Source organism: Acipenser ruthenus, chromosome 3, assembly GCF_902713425.1.
Source record: "Acipenser ruthenus chromosome 3, fAciRut3.2 maternal haplotype, whole genome shotgun sequence".
Taxonomy (NCBI): domain Eukaryota; kingdom Metazoa; phylum Chordata; class Actinopteri; order Acipenseriformes; family Acipenseridae; genus Acipenser; species Acipenser ruthenus.
Window position 1 is genome coordinate 79347744 of NC_081191.1, and position 18506 is coordinate 79366249.

At 35.4% G+C, this 18506-nt stretch overlaps 1 protein-coding gene across 1 annotated transcript; it reads left to right on the forward strand.

The window, feature by feature from the left end:
* The first annotated feature begins 35 nt into the window (after window positions 1–35).
* On the forward strand, window positions 36–17607 carry LOC117435414 (ubiquitin-conjugating enzyme E2 W). The gene is made up of 6 exons (XM_034058541.3): window positions 36–122; window positions 5393–5484; window positions 10966–11068; window positions 13133–13288; window positions 15005–15080; window positions 15460–17607. The coding sequence occupies exons 1-6, from the start codon at window positions 108–110 to the stop codon at window positions 15471–15473; spliced, it is 456 nt and encodes a 151-aa protein (XP_033914432.1). The 5' UTR covers window positions 36–107; the 3' UTR covers window positions 15474–17607.
* Window positions 17608–18506: the final 899 nt, after the last annotated feature.

Consider the following 18506-nt stretch of genomic DNA (forward strand, 5'->3'; position numbering starts at 1 on the left):
TTCACATTTCGTGCCCTTGTTATTTACATAAAAGACAGCCCCTTCCACTTGACGCTCTGACGTAAAGCTCGGCTGCGTCTCTTACTGTGGTGTAGGGGGTTTCCATCATGGCGTCGATGCAGGTAGGTGTCCAACTGGAACTGAGACGCTTTATTCGTTTGATATACTTTCATGTCGCCACGTATCTGTTTTCAGAACGCGTGGCATACAGACAGTCGCAGTTGTGTTTGTTTATTTCGCGTTATGAACTATTAAAGCAAGAAAGAGGCACTTGGGGGATGGATTTGACAGCGACAGTTTTGTGCCCGAAGCCTGCTTAGTAAATCGCCTCGCTAACTAGGATTAGAGAACAGTGGTGTAGGTACAGGTGATAGCAGCAATACCTGGAGCTCGCGGTGTGGGAGACACAGGCATCGGCAGTCTGTTACCTTGTTGAAATGTGATAACATATCTGTGACGACTGTTGACAGCAAAATATGTGGAATAAATATACGATGTTGCCAGTTGATGTTATATGTAAGCAAATGGTTCATACACGATCATTTCTATTTACATCGTCTCTGGGGTTTTTGAAATGATATATGCAGCTGGGTGCATGAAGCCGATGGTGAAAAAGTAAACCGGAAGATTCATCTTGCCATGGCTCCACCACGAGAGTAATCTAACTTAATTTAAGTCTTACGTCCTGTTGCCTAAGCTTATCTTTAAATCAATGCATTTTTTGTTTGTAGCACGTAAGCGTTCTGTGTAGTTTGCACAAGATGGTGTTAATGAACTATAAAACTGGTACGACGACCCCTAAGTTTATTTAAAAACAAAGCAAAAAAAAAAAAAAAACACCTTCGTCTTCACCACCGCATCTAGTTTATCCTGTGATGTGAGGCAGTGAACATGTATTAGTCAAACCAATTAAGACCTCAGAACCACTTAACCACGTGCCAGTATGTACTAGATGAATATCTTGTTCTCTTTCTTGCATCTGTATTAATGTAGTAGAGGAATACTTGTACACAGATTAAAGACGCATGCAGCAGTTTTAGCTACTAATGCTTCTCTTGCAAATGTACCAGTAAAATAATACTGGAAATCGCAGTACATAGGATGCAGAATAAAATGACAACTTTGTTATATTTTGTTTATATTTAGGTACTACATATTATACATACAGGATTGTAATTGCAAACCGTTATTTTGTGTTGTGGGAGCACTCATGATCATTGGAGAGAATATCAAGATTTTGAAGAATTGGCAGCTGTTTGAAAGGTTAAAATGACAGCAGGATTATGTTTTGTTTCAATATCTGGATGAGCTTTATTGTTTTTCGTTTAATTTCACCACAGTAAAATTGTTGTTAGTATCTACAGTGCATAGCAGCAATTGTTACTGAACTGAGATAGTATTTGTTAACCAGAATTGTTGCTTAAATTAAATTGGTCAATTGCAGCGTACCAGTGGTTTAGTTCGCTTCAAGTGGACTAATTTCAGTACAAGAAAACCTCAAAGACATAAACAGCCTGTGTCTGAATTGCAGCGTATTAATCAGAAGATCCAGTTAATTAGTTTGGTTCTTAACAAGTGGACCAGCTTTGACTGATCATGGAAGCCAACCTGGGCCTTGGACCAGTGGGCTATAAAAAAAATATAAACCAGGATCCAAACAAAGCCCCTTTCACACTGGTGCTCCTACCCGGGTCCCGACCCGGGTCACAATCCCGCATAGTGTGAAACCACGTGGGTCATACCCGGGTTATCCAGGTCGGCAGCAACCCACCTCAGGATGTGGGTCGACACGCTTTGGTCAAGAGAGACAAAATGCATGATGGGCGTTCATAAGCAGACAAAGTAACAAAAAGGTTTCACTTCGGCAAGGAACATTTCTGTTTATTCTATTTAGCCATATTTTTGTTGATTGAGTTGAGACACACACCATGAGCCAGATTGCAGCAGGGATGAAGAAACATTTGTAATCAACATTTGGGCCGATGATTCAATCCAGAGAAGCTTGGATGGAAGCGTCTGTAACAAGCTGCTTCCGGGGCATTCTGTGTGCGGATTGTTGGCCCTGCTTCAAAAATGAGTGTGAAATCGTGTAGCCGACCCGCATGACACCGTGTCAAGACCCGGGTAGAACATGCCCAGTGTGAAAGGGGCTTTACACCGGGTCAAGACCCGGGTAGAACATGCCCATTGTGAAAGGGGCTTTACATCGGGTCAAGACCCGGGTAGAACATGCCCAGTGTGAAAGGGGCTTTACACCGGGTCAAGACCCGGGTAGAACATGCCCAGTGTGAAAGGGGCTTTACACCGGGTCAAGACCCGGGTAGAACATGCCCGTGTGAAAGGGGCTTTACACCGGGTCAAGACCCGGGTAGAACATGCCCAGTGTGAAAGGGGCTTTACACCGGGTCAAGACCCGGGTAGAACATGCCCGTGTGAAAGGGGCTTTACACCGGGTCAAGACCCGGGTAGAACATGCCCGTGTGAAAGGGGCTTTACACCAGGTCAGTGTGCTTTGCGGTTTCAAATAGCCTGTAATTAGGCCACATTATTTCCCTTCTCTTTTATAAAGTGCATTTTATACAATTTTTAGCTTTGGCACGACTTAAACTAATATTATTTGTTATCAAAAGTGTAAGTAAAATCCACCAATCTGCTTCATGAATATGCTGTAAATTAGTGTATATTTGCAGGACAATCTTTACTCAATCTTTATGATTTATAACCTGCTGGATAAATACTGTTTGTTCAATATTCTTCGTAGGGCCAACATTTCTCTTTTTTTTGGGGGGGGGTTTTCTAATATATATATATATATATACAGTGCCTTGCGAAAGTATTTGGCCCCCTTGAACTTTGCGACCTTTTGCCACATTTCAGGCTTCAAACATAAAGATATGAAACTGTAATTTTTTGTGAAGAATCAACAACAAGTGGGACACAATCATGAAGTGGAACGAAATTTATTGGATATTTCAAACTTTTTTAACAAATAAAAAACTGAAAAATTGGGCATGCAAAATTATTCAGCCCCCTTAAGTTAATACTTTGTAGCGCCACCTTTTGCTGCGATTACAGCTGTAAGTCGCTTGGGGTATGTCTCTATCAGTTTTGCACATCGAGAGACTGAAATTTTTGCCCATTCCTCCTTGCAAAACAGCTCGAGCTCAGTGAGGTTGGATGGAGAGCATTTGTGAACAGCAGTTTTCAGTTCTTTCCACAGATTCTCGATTGGATTCAGGTCTGGACTTTGACTTGGCCATTCTAACACCTGGATATGTTTATTTGTGAACCATTCCATTGTAGATTTTGCTTTATGTTTTGGATCATTGTCTTGTTGGAAGACACATCTCCGTCCCAGTCTCAGGTCTTTTGCAGACTCCATCAGGTTTTCTTCCAGAATGGTCCTGTATTTGGCTCCATCCATCTTCCCATCAATTTTAACCATCTTCCCTGTCCCTGCTGAAGAAAAGCAGGCCCAAACCATGATGCTGCCACCACCATGTTTGACAGTGGGGATGGTGTGTTCAGGGTGATGAGCTGTGTTGCTTTTACGCCAAACATAACGTTTTGCATTGTTGCCAAAAAGTTCGATTTTGGTTTCATCTGATCAGAGCACCTTCTTCCACATGTTTGGTGTGTCTCCCAGGTGGCTTGTGGCAAACTGTAAACGACACTTTTTATGGATATCTTTAAGAAATGGCTTTCTTCTTGCCACTCTTCCATAAAGGCCAGATTTGTGCAGTATACGACTGATTGTTGTCCTATGGACAGAGTCTCCCACCTCAGCTGTAGATCTCTGCAGTTCATCCAGAGTGATCATGGGCCTCTTGGCTGCATCTCTGATCAGTCTTCTCCTTGTATGAGCTGAAAGTTTAGAGGGACGGCCAGGTCTTGGTAGATTTGCAGTGGTCTGATACTCCTTCCATTTCAATATTATCGCTTGCACAGTGCTCCTTGGGATGTTTAAAGCTTGGGAAATCTTTTTGTATCCAAATCCGGCTTTAAACTTCTCCACAACAGTATCTCGGACCTGCCTGGTGTGTTCCTTGTTCTTCATGATGCTCTCTGCGCTTTAAACGGACCTCTGAGACTATCACAGTGCAGGTGCATTTATACAGACTTGATTACACACAGGTGGATTCTATTTATCATCATTAGTCATTTAGGTCAACATTGGATCATTCAGAGATCCTCACTGAACTTCTGGAGAGAGTTTGCTGCACTGAAAGTAAAGGGGCTGAATAATTTTGCACGCCCAATTTTTCAGTTTTTTATTTGTTAAAAAAGTTTGAAATATCCAATAAATTTCGTTCCACTTCATGATTGTGTCCCACTTGTTGTTGATTCTTCACAAAAAATTACAGTTTCATATCTTTATGTTTGAAGCCTGAAATGTGGCAAAAGGTCGCAAAGTTCAAGGGGGCCGAATACTTTCGCAAGGCACTGTATATATAATATATAATATATATATATATATATATATATATATATATATATATATATATATATATATATATATATTATATAAAGAAATCCCATCCAAGCTCTTGTACCATTTGTTCCATTCTTAATATCTATATATTCAACACAGTATACAGGATAACTATTATAAATGTGAGCAAAGTGAATTCAACTCAGTCTACTTCAGTCCACCAAGAGAAACAAAAGGATAAAAAATGAAAGTGCAAGTTTAATTTTTTTTAAATGTAACATAGCACAGTATAATTTAATGTAGTACGCATTGTTAAGTATAATACATGAGGCGGTGTGGTAAGGACAATACTTAAACACTAAATGTGGAGTATTGGCATTGGAAAATCATTTGTAAGTGTAAAATTACCATGGTCGGTTTTTATAAGGGCTGCAAGGTTGTATTAGGAATTTAAAACGCAGGGTATAACAATTTTTTAAATAAACCACCAAATTCAGTGTAATTGTTTGAAATGTTGAAGTAGTATTTAATTCAGACCGATTTTAAAATGCTCTTTGGGATTGAACCGGACCTCAATTTAGGACCATGATGATGGTCGAAGTCAGTGGAACGCTGCAATTAATACTCTGATCAGTTAATTTAGGTTTCTGTGTATTTTTATCAGAAATTTAAGATGTTCGCCCCAATCTGTAGTATAATATGTCGAAAGGAAAAAACATGTTTTCCTCCAGCTTTACCTCATTCATTGCTAAATGGCGGTTCCACAGCATTTCAACTGCAGGTTCACATGGGGTAAAACAGGGCAAACATGACATGGATTAATGACATTGCTTCTTACAATATGAATCGTTGTTTGCAGAATTTGGTCTGGAAGTTTTCAAAATCTCTCGAGTTAAGTATTTTAAATTTACCATATTAAAAATGGTTGATGTTTGTTTCTGCTTTTTTCTTTTTCGTCAGAAAAGACTACAGAAGGAACTATTAGCTTTACAGAGTGATCCACCCCCTGGAATGAAATTAAATGAGAAGAGTGTGCAGAATACAATAACACAGTAAGTAAATCTGACATGTTTGGTTTGTAGTTTGTGTTGAGACCAAATAACTTGCCTCCAGTTTATTTTATTATGAAACCGCCAACCATTAATGCACACACAAAAAAACATGCAAGCATAGCATTTGTGTTACTGGCATTTAAGACTTATACAAAGTAGATACATTTGTGAATCATAATAACAATTTATAATATTGTTATATTAACAGAAGTATGCTGCCGATCAGGGTTAACCAGTCCCTGAGGGGCCTTGCTGTGTTTGGTTTAGATGTATTATCCTCTTCCTGATGATGTGGATGATACCTATAAATCTAGTGATTTAATATCTCAGGAATAATACAAAATAAAAATAAATCTCTGACGGCTCTCTGGGGATGATGCCAAATTCTTAAATAACAAAAGTTATTTTATGCTTTGCGCTGATGCACTTGAGTAAATAATTCATTCTTCAAAACATTGTTGCTGCCAGCAGCATTTTATATCATTGAATCCAAATGTGGCTTTTGTCTGTATCTGTCATGCAGATATGTCATTTAACCGTCATATTATCTTGATACAGTGGGTGACTGATTCTGTTACGTACTGTAGAATGTACAGTATTGGTTGTTACCTCCTGTTGCTTCCTTTGCTCAATGTTGTATAATAAAAAGCAGGATAATCGTGACAAGTATGAATAGCTAACTTATTGGTTATTAATTTTACTACTTTTTGTAAAAAAAATCCAATTTTTTCACTAATTGGAGTTCTTTCATCAGCAATCGGTCTTTCAGTGCTTGTGTTTGTGCATAAATACTTTTGAGAATTATTGAATATGCATAAATACTTTTGAGAATTATTGAATTTGTAAAATACATTGTTATTAATATGTTGCTTTTGTAACCCCTAGTTTGCTAGTATTTCACTAGAAAGGCTGTGCTGACCTTGACGTGTTAACTGCTGAAGCTGTGCTTACAGTAACATAACTGTTAAACACTATACATGCACTGCTCTTTTAGGATTTGACAAAAATGTATTCTGTTAATCATCTATACAAAATTTCTACAGTAAATACATGCACATTTGTGAGGTAAAGTGTGATTCAGCGTCAGTAGACCCAGACGACGAGAGACATACAGACATAACGACAAACAGCGAGGGAAAATGAGACAAACTATTCAAGCACAGTAAATTAACTGAAAAAAAACAAGCCTGTCGAAGATCTGTTATTTGGGCTTAAAAAAAACAACCTGTTTGGCAACAGTAAGAAATGCACCTCGGCACGCCTTTTAAAGAAGGCACATTAAATATGCAATGTTAAATATTAAATATGAAACTTACCTAACTTATCATTTTACATGATAATAGTATAGTTTAACTTATAGTTTAAATAAAATTAAGATCAATAGCTTTTAGTTTTAATAGCATTTGTGGACTTTGTATAATTATTTGTTTGCAAGCTGTGTTTTGAATATTTTCAGGAAAATGTCAGGACAAATATTTGCTTTCTATTTTTATTCTAAAATGTCGATGAGATATCATTAAGTAGTTATTTCTGAGATGTATTAGTTGATTGGTGCAAGTGTAGTGTGATTGGATAGTCAGATTTTCATAACGGTTTAAACAAAGGTAAACCGCTGTAATTTATTATATTTATGCAGATTTTCAAAATTAGTTATTTTTATAGATATTTTCATCTTTATGGCTCTGTTGGTAAAGGCAATCCGACAGATGGAAGGTGATTTGCCTGTGAAATTTGTCTTTAGTTTAAATAGGCCTATATAATGTTGAACATTTGAACGTTTAACATTTGCTGCGATATAGACACAACACAGGATACAGCAAAGATAAAGTAATGTGTTTCTTGCAAACACTGCAGTGGGTTCTGTAACACTAAAGTTAAAAAAAAAAAAAAAAGTGTGTGTGTATATACATATGTGTGTGTGTGTATATATATATATATATACACACACACATATATAATCTATCTCTCTCTCTCTCTCTCTTTCTTTCTCTCTCTCTCTCTCTCTCTCTCTCCTATATATATATATATATATATATATATTATATATATATATATATATATATAATATACACACACACACACATATATAATCTATCTATATATCCCAGAAGTAAGAAAGTTGTGAAGGCTTTGTTTTACCTCGCTGAGTTAACCACAAAGAAATGGATGCCATGCAGTAGTTTAGGTCAAACATTTTTCTTGTGTGTATTTCAGTACATAAAACAACAGTAATAAAGTCAACCTCACTTTTTAATTTATTTTTTAAATCTTTGCCATTTGTTGTTTCTTCACAAAGTAAAGACATTGCTGAGGTTTACCTTTTAGCTGAACAAGCAAGTGAAAACCTGTCAAATTTAACTTCAAATAAATTAAATGTGGAAAAAGGGGTGTTGCCTTATGTTTGACACAGGGTATATAACAGAGGTGGCCAAACTTTGAATGAACTGAAGAAAGAATAATAAACAGAGGTGAAAATGAGAAAAAAACAAAATAAATACAAGTTTATTATTTTTGTTTTATGTATTCATTCGTGTTTATATTAACCTAGAGTTAAAGCCGGATCTATGCTTGAAAGTCAGTTTGATCATTTTGAATTAAGGTCTCGTTCATTTCGTGGAGACAATTGCATTGAGTAACCCTCCACGAGTAATAAACAAAAGTGTGCGGCTTTAAGCTAGAATGGGGGAGAGAGTTTGCTTTCACTATAATAAATGGTAAACATCTGTGTTTTATCTGCAACAAATCGCTTGCACACTAGGCGAGCAACCACACATGTCTATGAAACAAATCGCAACCCGTTTTCATCTGAATATCCTCCTGGATCAAACCTGAATAGAAACAAAGTAGCCTCTTTGAAAGCACGAGTCAGCAGATGCTCCTTTCTGCGTTCAGTAAAGACGCTGATGTAACGACTCAAGTGAGTTTGTTGTGACATGAAATATACAATTGGAGTGGGCGCTAGACTAGATCATGCATGTTTAAATGTTGTATTGCAGGTCTAACGTTCATATTATATTTATGTATCTTGTGTCTCGTCATGAGCAGGTACTGAATCCCTTTCAAAATACACTTCATGTGTCATCCACAAAGCTCTCAAAATTATTTAATAAACATTGAGCAGTCATATTTAAGGGAAGAGCTTGTGGTGTTTTTGATGAAGTAAGGGCAGATGTATTTTGCTTTTATAATAACTGAATATTAAAGAATAGTCTCCCAGAGTTCTGTCCCATTTTTAAGTAGAAATTCGGATTCACTATCCCGATTTATGTTGGCACCGACTATATTATTATTATTATTATTTATTTCTTAGCAGACGCCCTTATCCAGGGCGACTTACAATTGTTACAAGATATCGCATTATATATTATTTCACATTATACAGATACCACATTATTTTTTACATACAATTACCCATTTATACAGTTGGGTTTTTACTGGAGCAATCTAGGTAAAGTACCTTGCTCAAGGGTACAACAGCAGTGTCCCCCACCTGGGATTGAACCCACGACCCTCCGGTCAAGAGTCCAGAGCCCTAACCACTATTCCACACTGCTGCTATAATGGAAAAAAAACAGTGTTACATTTAAAGTATAATATACTGTAGATCTATTACAGTACAAACAAAAATACACAAACTGTAAGGCTCTGCAATGTTCTATCCCTTGTTCTTGTTTATGTTGCTGGCATCAAGGAATAACTGCTTCACAAAGTGCAAGATTTTGTTTTAATTGCAGCTCTTGGCCATATGAAAATGTTGGTATGCAGGGTCAGGACGTTTGGCCACCCCTGCTGTATAGCGTAGATATCTATTTTGAACATACAGGGCCGTGTCAGTTTTAGTGGACACTACTGTAGGGCTGAGCTGTACATTATTCCTGCTGGCATCCGTAAAGTTTTGTATCGACTGCAAGATAATGCTTCTGACAATTGTGCATGGTTTCGCTCCATCCTGCTTGGTTGAGCTCTTTAAAGTTTCTAGTTCATGGAATTATTGAATTGGTTACAACCCCTTTTTAATTACTTAAAGCTAATTAAATGATTCTTGGCTTGGATTACCATTATCTAGGTCACTGAGGTCTTTCACCATTGAGAGTAAGCTGCCTGTTGACAGGTTTTTACTGTAGCAGGTATTTCATGTTTGAGTTGTGTGTTTCTGTCAAACCCCAGATTGTGAGACCTTCACAGTAAATTATATGGGTGTTGTTTTCTGTTTAATTATCTACATGTTTACACTTTAACATATTGGGAATGTCTGTAACCAATCAAAGCCATCATAAGATGCCCCTGTCGTTATTTTATAAATTACTGCATTTCTGTAATCATGCATTTATGTAAGACTGACTGCGTACAGAAATATTGAATATGAAACAAGCTGGTTTACACTGTACATTTAAACGTTTACAGTATAGACTAATAACACCCCTAGTAAATAGCATAGTAACATTGATGGAATTATTTCTCTAGCCATTTGTCTTAACATGACAACATGCCTCAATGTTCAGATCTACTGTACAAATTCCAATGATTCACAATGATTCATTATAGTGTATCTGTACAGATATGTTTCAATGAAAATTGCAGACTTTCCATGACTGTCAATTTCTGTCAGAGCACAAGAATGTACAGCAATCAGGCTTGAGTAATGAACACCTGTTAACATTTTCAGTTGGGCAGTGAGACCACTTGTATTAAAGGTTACTGCAAAATCTTCCACTGTTGGAGGAGAAAGGAAAAAAAAAGCTCCCCTTTTATTAGTAGCATTTGTGTATACTGGCAGTTGCTTAGCAGCTGCCTGAAATTATTTTTATGTTATTGTAAACCCATCCGATTGTCTTTTTTAAATATAGGGATTAAGGCAACTGACATCAACATTATTTTCCTTCATTCTGCTACTAACAGTAAGAATTGTCAATGCCAAAATGATTCCCCTTTTTCCTTGCATAAAAGTACCTAATCTGTCATGTGTAGTTTTCTATTGTTGTAGGTGCATGCTCTCTTTACAGAGAAATAAGATGTCCCTTTGTGATGCTAAGCAGTGCTGCTTCTCTGTTGCTTAAATATTTCTACCAATGACCTCTTTAATATTGCATGTTGTGGCATAGTAATACAAACTCTTCATAAACATGTATAAACAATGTCCTCTTACTTTTCTTTGTGTAGTTTTGAAAGACTACCTCATTGTGTGCCTGTATGCCTGACCAAAGAAAAAAAAATCTTTATGTAGACAATTTTCCCAAATGGAATTTTAACTTGGTGTAATAATTATATTACACACCTAAATTTACCCCAAAGGAAGTGAGCTGTTTTTAGATTCACTATTTTAGTGAGACAATATAAAAAAGAAGCTATTTTAGAATCTCTTTCCAACATATTATTAACATGAAGAGCTAGACTAGGTAAGTTTTTAGTGTCATAATTCTCCTACATACGCTGCGACTTTGGAACCTTAACTCATTTTTGAATGCTGTATTTGTTTTTCAGGTGGATTGTAGATATGGAAGGAGCCCCTGGTACACTGTATGAAGGAGAAAAGTTTCAGCTTCTATTCAAGTTCAGTAGTCGATATCCCTTTGATTCACCTCAGGTACTTCCATACTTAACGTCTTTTCATTTGTTTGTTTTTATGATCTGTAGAGCTGATAATCAAACCAAAAAAAGTCTTCAGAGATGATCAGTTGCTGTTTATTTTAGAGCTGTTTTACTGTATTTTAGCCTTTTAAGTTCTAGCTATTTTAAAGACCAACAGTTATCATATTCGTAACTCTAAATGTTTACAGCTGCATAACTGAGTATAACCAGCTAACCACTTCTGCGTGTCTAGACTACAGCAACTAAAATGTTTGCAGATTGGCAAGAGTTGTAATTATGGGTTGCTACCAGGAAGTGTCAGAACCCAACTATGTAGCAACATCAGAACCTGAAATAAACCATTCAGTACACCCTATTTTAGCATTTGATAGGCTGCACGAGTAGATTTGTGCGTTATATTCTCCTATACATTCTCCCCTACTGGGCCATTCTGCAGTTCCCTTTGTAGGTTTCTAAGATTGTATGGTCAAGGGATCCTGAGAATTCTTGTAAGAAAAGTACTGAGATCACACTGTCCTTATTCTTTGTCCAATGTAGAAGTGTAATTCTAGGTTAGTGGGATCTTGCTTCCTTATCTCTGCTTGCACCTCGGAGTTCAAGTGTCTATTACACTTTCCATACCTGCATGAACTGCACTGTCAGGCGTTTCACCCCTGGGCCAGCAATCCGTTCAGATTAAGAGTGTGAAGCAGAATATTGAATCTGTTGCATGTAAAAAATATTTCTGCAAAAGTTTTGTGTTCCTCCTTGAATATCAGTTAATTTACTTTGTATAATTAAATACAAATATAGTTTATGAAATGTTTGCTTGTTTCTTACACAGCTTTATTTTCCTGGCCACGTAAACAATGAGGACTTCTCTGTTTTTTAAACAAGCCTTCAGATGGTCATTTTTTTATATTGTGTTGTACAAGTTGCTTACAGGGGTCCTTGTGAAATGAAAAATTGTGTGATTTTTATAAATATTTGTTCCATATATCTCTTTCCTTTTGCCTTCTAACAACATAATAGTTCATAATGAAGTTTTATATTAACATTACTCTGTACAAGGCAGTCATGATGAGTAAGATACGACATGGGTGGTATCATGACTTTTGTGTATTCTTATATCTCTACTGCTTTTATTAGATAAATCAGTTGATATATATTTTTCAAGTCCCTACTACTGACTGACACTCCTCTCTACTGTACTATCGGGCTGTGTGAGATGCAGTCTCATATTCCTGTCGTCTTTATGGATAATTACAACTAATCGTGTCAAAGCTGCAACTTTGACCGTGGCATTTCAGCAATCCAGCTTTAGAACAGCACTGCTTTGGAAAAAAAGCATGCATGCTCAAATGGTTTCCCATTAATAATTTGCAAGTAAATGAAATGGTTAACTTGTCTGGATTTCATTTTTAGTAAATCTGGTAACATACATTATATAGTCTAAGTCCCACTGCTTTTAAGCATGCCTGTGAGGCGAGCTTGCATGTACTTGTTAATCCACCAGCACATCTACTTCAGGTGTCTTAAAACTCTCTTTGACCTGTGACCTACAATGGTTGTGGTCATGTACCTTTTTGGTTTCTAGATTAAGACATAACTCAAAGATAGTGACTATTGGTACCAAGCTGTTCTGTTCTTGCAGTCAATATCGATATCAGTGTTGTCCAATAAAAATGAACTGTTTTGCAACTACATTGTTTCAAAGTTATTTTACTTCATGTTTACAAACTATTCTGTCAGTTAGAACTTTAAAATGGTTGGTGCATCTAATCTAGTATTGGTACTACTCATGTGAGCCCTCTCGCTGGTGCCAAGCAAGTATTCCGTTCTCCACTCTTATCCTGTCACCTCATGTAACCGAGAGTATTAAGCTAAAGCATGTAGCATTATGTGCTATTCTCTATGCTGGAAAGTGCAATCCATCAGAGAAGTTTACATATTTCTATTTAAACAGTGACCTTGGCTAAGTCATTCTTTTTTTTCAGCTACAGCACCGTGATGCCATACCTAAAGAAGGAAATGTTATTAAAGTCAGTGCTTTTTATTTATGTACTTTTTGTTTTTTTAGGTTATGTTCACTGGTGACAATGTACCTGTCCATCCTCACATTTATAGCAACGGTCACATCTGTTTATCCATTTTAACGGAAGATTGGTCTCCAGCTCTATCAGTGCAATCAGTCTGTCTTAGCATTATCAGCATGCTTTCCAGTTGCAAAGAAAAGGTAAGAATTGTAGAAACATTCTAAATGCACCAGTAAATTGAGCATATGTTGAACATATGGAGTTAACATTTTAAAGTTGTATATTACAAATACGGTTAGATAGCTATTTTAAGATGCTTTCACATACACTGAATGTTGTCTGGTCAACCCCAATTAAATGTTATAGAAGCATCCAGTAATTAATTTGGTCCCCTAATGTTACACAGCTCTACAGTTACAATGATAAGCATTTTATTGTCATCAGCGCTCCAGATAAGGTTTTGGGTCATTGAGTAATTTAATATAGTAATAAATAGGGCTGTCAAGCAATTAAAAATAAAATAAAAATAAGTTATAATCGTGATCTTGGTTTTAATCGCATTGTTAATTGATACAATTGCTGCATCCATCTCATTCAAGTTTGTTTTATTACTGATGCTATTATTATTATTATTATTATTATTATTATTATTATTATTATTTTAAAGTTATTATCTACATGGTCTTGGACCTTCTTATCTTAAAGATCTGCTGAGCCCATATTTCCCTGATCGTTCCCTGAGATCGGAAAATGTTAATCTTCTGACAGGCCCTAAAATTTGATTGAATTCTATCAGAGCCAGGGCATTTAGTTATAATTGGGGCTTCTGATTTTCGGTTTTAACCGATAAAATCCGATTTAAAACAAAACAAAGCAAAAAAAAAAAAAAAAAAAACCCTGAGACAAAAAATAAATCGGTGGATTGCCAGTAAACACCGGAAAAACTGTGGAAATGTTGACTTTACCCTTTTCCCATCAAAACCCCCCCAAAAATCCTACTACAAAAATAATAATAAATAAATTTCCCAGTGCTGCTGGGCAATTTCCCGTCTTCCTGGCTTACTCTATCTGTCATTGATTCGTTCTGAATGCTTAAACCTGCCTCAACTACTGAGTGACAGCACATTTCTACATTTCTATTGGAGACTCTGCTTGTGAGATTTAAAACGAGATTACAATCAGGATGGAAGCTTGTTAGCGGGATTTAAACTGTATTACAGTTATGATACGGAGGGTTTAAAACAGAATTGTGGCGAAATGTACAAGAATGCCTACACACAAAAACCCCAGAAGAATGTGCCCGTGACCATAGGGATTTCGTTGTGGAAGACAGCAAAGGAAAGAAGGTACAACTTAATTGTGCAAGTACTGTCGGGTTACTATACATATTTTGACACACACAAAAAAAATGCTCAAGCATTTTGGAAAGTAACTGAAAACACTAATTTCATACAGTATATCAAAAACGAAAGCCCCGAAAAAAACTATTTACATAAAACTCAAATAGCTAGAAATAAGCACTGAAAAATACAATTAATAAAACCCGAAAAACAGAAGCCTAGTTACAATGCCCCTCGTCTTTGGAACTTGCTCCCAATTCATATCAGGAATGATAGCACAATCCTGTTTTGAAAACCATATTTGTTTGGGTCTGTTTATTTTATTTGTTGCTTGATACAGACAATTTAAAGTGATATAGTATCTTGAAATTAAGCCTGATGGTCTTTGGAGTTTACTTTAAAATTATTTAATACCATTTTGTTTATTTTTCTTGTAATTTTATAGAACATTCATGGGGGCTGGGGGGAGACACCTAATGAATATCCTTATTTTTGTAATCTAATTACACCAAAGGAAAAGACAACGGCAGACTGCTCTTTGTGTTTAATTTTTTCATTTCTGTTTTGATCCTATAGAGATGGCCACCAGATAATTCATTTTATGTAAGAACATGTAACAAGAATCCAAAGAAAACAAAATGGTGGTATCACGGTGAGTTTAAAAAAACAACAAAAAAACACAATTTAAACACATCAGAAATTCATGTAAATTCTGGTGAATTTCTGATTGTTTAAATTGTGCTTTTTCAGCGATTTGATTATGGAACGTGTGGTCCAATGGGTGGACAAAAAAATAAGTTTTATGTTTAACCATAAAACTATATAGCTAATAAAGTCCAGGTTTGTGTCTGTTTTGAACAGCGTTCATTCAGCACTATATGCATGAACAGGACTGTCCCTAAATAGATGACTAACAATAGTTTAGAACAATCATTTTATAAATCTATGTATTTTTTCAACTTTTATTTCTTGTGCCTTTTATAGATGTATGCTGTAATGTTAGATAATTATTCTCTTTTTTTCTTTCACAGATGACACGTGTTAATGTTCAGTTTTCTAATAGTCCTAGAAGAAAGAAGTCCTACTGAGTACATAAGCACTTTGATCATACAGTCTTTGAACTTTAACCTTTGACTGGAAAAAATTGACACATTGCGCTGAAGATTACTCCCTTTTACTGCATTCTACCAGCATGCAGCTGGTTGCATGTTGATAGCTGGTTCTAAACAAACAAAGAAAAAAAAAAAAAATGTAGTTCACCCAACATGGTTTCATTTGCCATGAGGTACTAATGCAGAAAGTAAGGAGAATTGTAGCGACGTTATTCCTATTTTAAGTAATTTTTGTTTTCCTTTTTTTTTTTTTAAACTTTTCAGGTCCTCGTGTATTGTGCAATAATCATGATTGATGCATGCTTGGGCCTACAAAGAAAGATTAAACCCTACTGAATTTGTCTGACTCAAAGGGATTTCAGCTTTTTAAACCCAAGGAAAAAACTTAATCTTTTGTACTTTAATTATATGCACTGTGACGATAACTTTGGAAGTAAACAGCTAGTGTGTGAAATATTATCACCTTGTTCCACTGAAACTCCTTGCCACACTTTCTATTCAGGTAACTGGTTCTACTTTTATTATAACGTTTTTTGAAAAAAAAAAAAAAAAAAAAAAAAAAAAATTATAAACCGGTTTGACTGTTCATAATTTATCAGTTATCATGTGGCCAACAATGGCTGTAAAGACAATGAAGTTCATATTATTATTATTATTATTACACAGGATATCTATTTATTAAGCTCTAGGCATAGGGGTTAAACATCTTCTAATACTGTTCACTCACCTTCACTGTCTGCCCTGGTCCATGAGAAAAGAAAAACAGACAGTTTGGAAACCACCCGTATACTTTTGTGTTGCATTATTATTTTTATTATTATTATTATTATTATTATTATTATTATTATTATTATTACTACTACTTATCTTATTTGTTTGTTTTGTTGTAAGATTGTCATGCTAAATATTGTTTTTCAGTTTGAAAAGCTATAGTGTTGTCTTTTTTGTAAGTTAATTCTCTTTACTAGCAAACATCATCCAGACTTATTTCTTAAACAAATACATTTTGAAGGATGCTTAATGTTTTGAAATATTTTGTGGAAGTCTATTTGTTTGTTTTGTTTGTTTATTTTCTTCGTTTATTGGTAAACCATGCAAATAATTACAGCACCAACACCTTAAAGTTAATGAAACAGAATGGAAAACAAACATTCTTAAATTCAGGTTTCATTTGACTTTTTCTATATTTAGTAAAATATACTTCAGGGTTTAATAATGTCAACTTATATACAGACTACTTGGATGCATCACAGCACACAAAGTGCCTGCAAGCACTATGTTGTGTGGTATTATTTACTCAGACTACACAGTTCTTATTCTATGGGAATGGGGGATTAATAAATATACTAAACATTCTGAGGATGTATGGGCTTAAACGATTTTTGAATTTAGAAGAACCTTTGAAAATAAATATCTCAACCTGGGTAATGGTTCCATTTCAATACTGAGGGTGAAAGATTCTTCCTGTGATGTCACATTTAATTTCCCCTCTTGAGCAGGATTCAGATTAAGTACAGGTATACACCTGGTTAAAATCGTGGACTAAACAACACTGCACCTGAGCAAAACTACAAAGTAGAGGTGCAGTAGCTTTATCAGTCAGAATCCATTGGTGTAGGTCTGTCCAGTTGTCTTGCACCTTGGATTGGTTGTCCGAAATGTGTGGGTTTTGCCATGTTTATTCCTAAACTCAAATGCTAACTTGAGCTCCTATAACAGGTAAATAGTAAATACAACAAACCTTGCACTATTAAATAACTCCTTACTCTGAACCATAACTTCTTAAAGAATTAATGTATCTTTTAATATATCACAAGGATATGTGTATTAGTTGTAGGAACATTTTATTGTATACAAAGTTAAATATAACTACATTTGATTAAATACATGGTTAATAGACAAAATATTTATTCGTAAAGAATGTATTTTCTGTAAAGCTGTCAACAGTAAATTGATTAATTTAACGAACTGTTACTAGCAGAGAAAGTGCCGTAACAGTGAACATTCTGAAATCCAAGTTGTAATGTTTGTGGAAATTCAATCTTCATTAAAGAGATACCAAACAGGCTTGTAGTGTTTACATCAAAACACATTGCTTACTGCCTATTGTGTGTGTGTGTGTGTGTGTGTGTGTGTGTGTGTGTGTGTGTGTGTGTGTGTGTGTGTGTGTGTGTGTGTGTGTGTGTGTGTGTGTATATATATATATATATATATATATATATATATATACACACACACACACACACACATTTATATATATATACATATACAGTGCCTTGCAAAAGTATTCAGACCCCTGACCAATTATCTCATATTACTGAATTACAAATGGTACATTGTAATTTCGTTCTGTTTGATATTTTATTTTAAAACACTGAGACTCAAAATCAATTATTGTAAGGTGACATTGGTTTTATGTTGGGAAATATTTTTAAGAAAAATAAAAAACTGAAATATCTTGCTTGCATAAATATTCAACCCCTGTGCTGTGGAAGCTCCCAGTTTACACCGATGAAAGAAATTGCCCTAACGAGGACACAATTACCTTACCATTGGCCTCCACCTGTGAACCATTAAAGTTGCTGTCACCTTTTCTGGATAAACAAGATATTTCAGTTTTTTATTTTTCTTAAAAATAATTCCCAACATAAAACCAGTGTCACCTTACAATAATTGATTTTGAGTTTCAGTGTTTTAAAATAAAATATCAAACAGAACGAAATTTCAATGTACCATTTGTAACTCAGTAATATGAGAGAATTGGTCAGGGGTCTGAATACTTTTGCAAGGCACTATATATATATATATATATATATATATATATATATATATATATAGGCATTAAAGTACTGACCTTGTTTTCATAAGGTACAGACGTACTCAAATTTGTTGGTACCCTTACAGCTCACTGAAATAATGCTTCATTCCTCCTGAAAAGTGATGAAATTAAAAGCTATTTTATCATG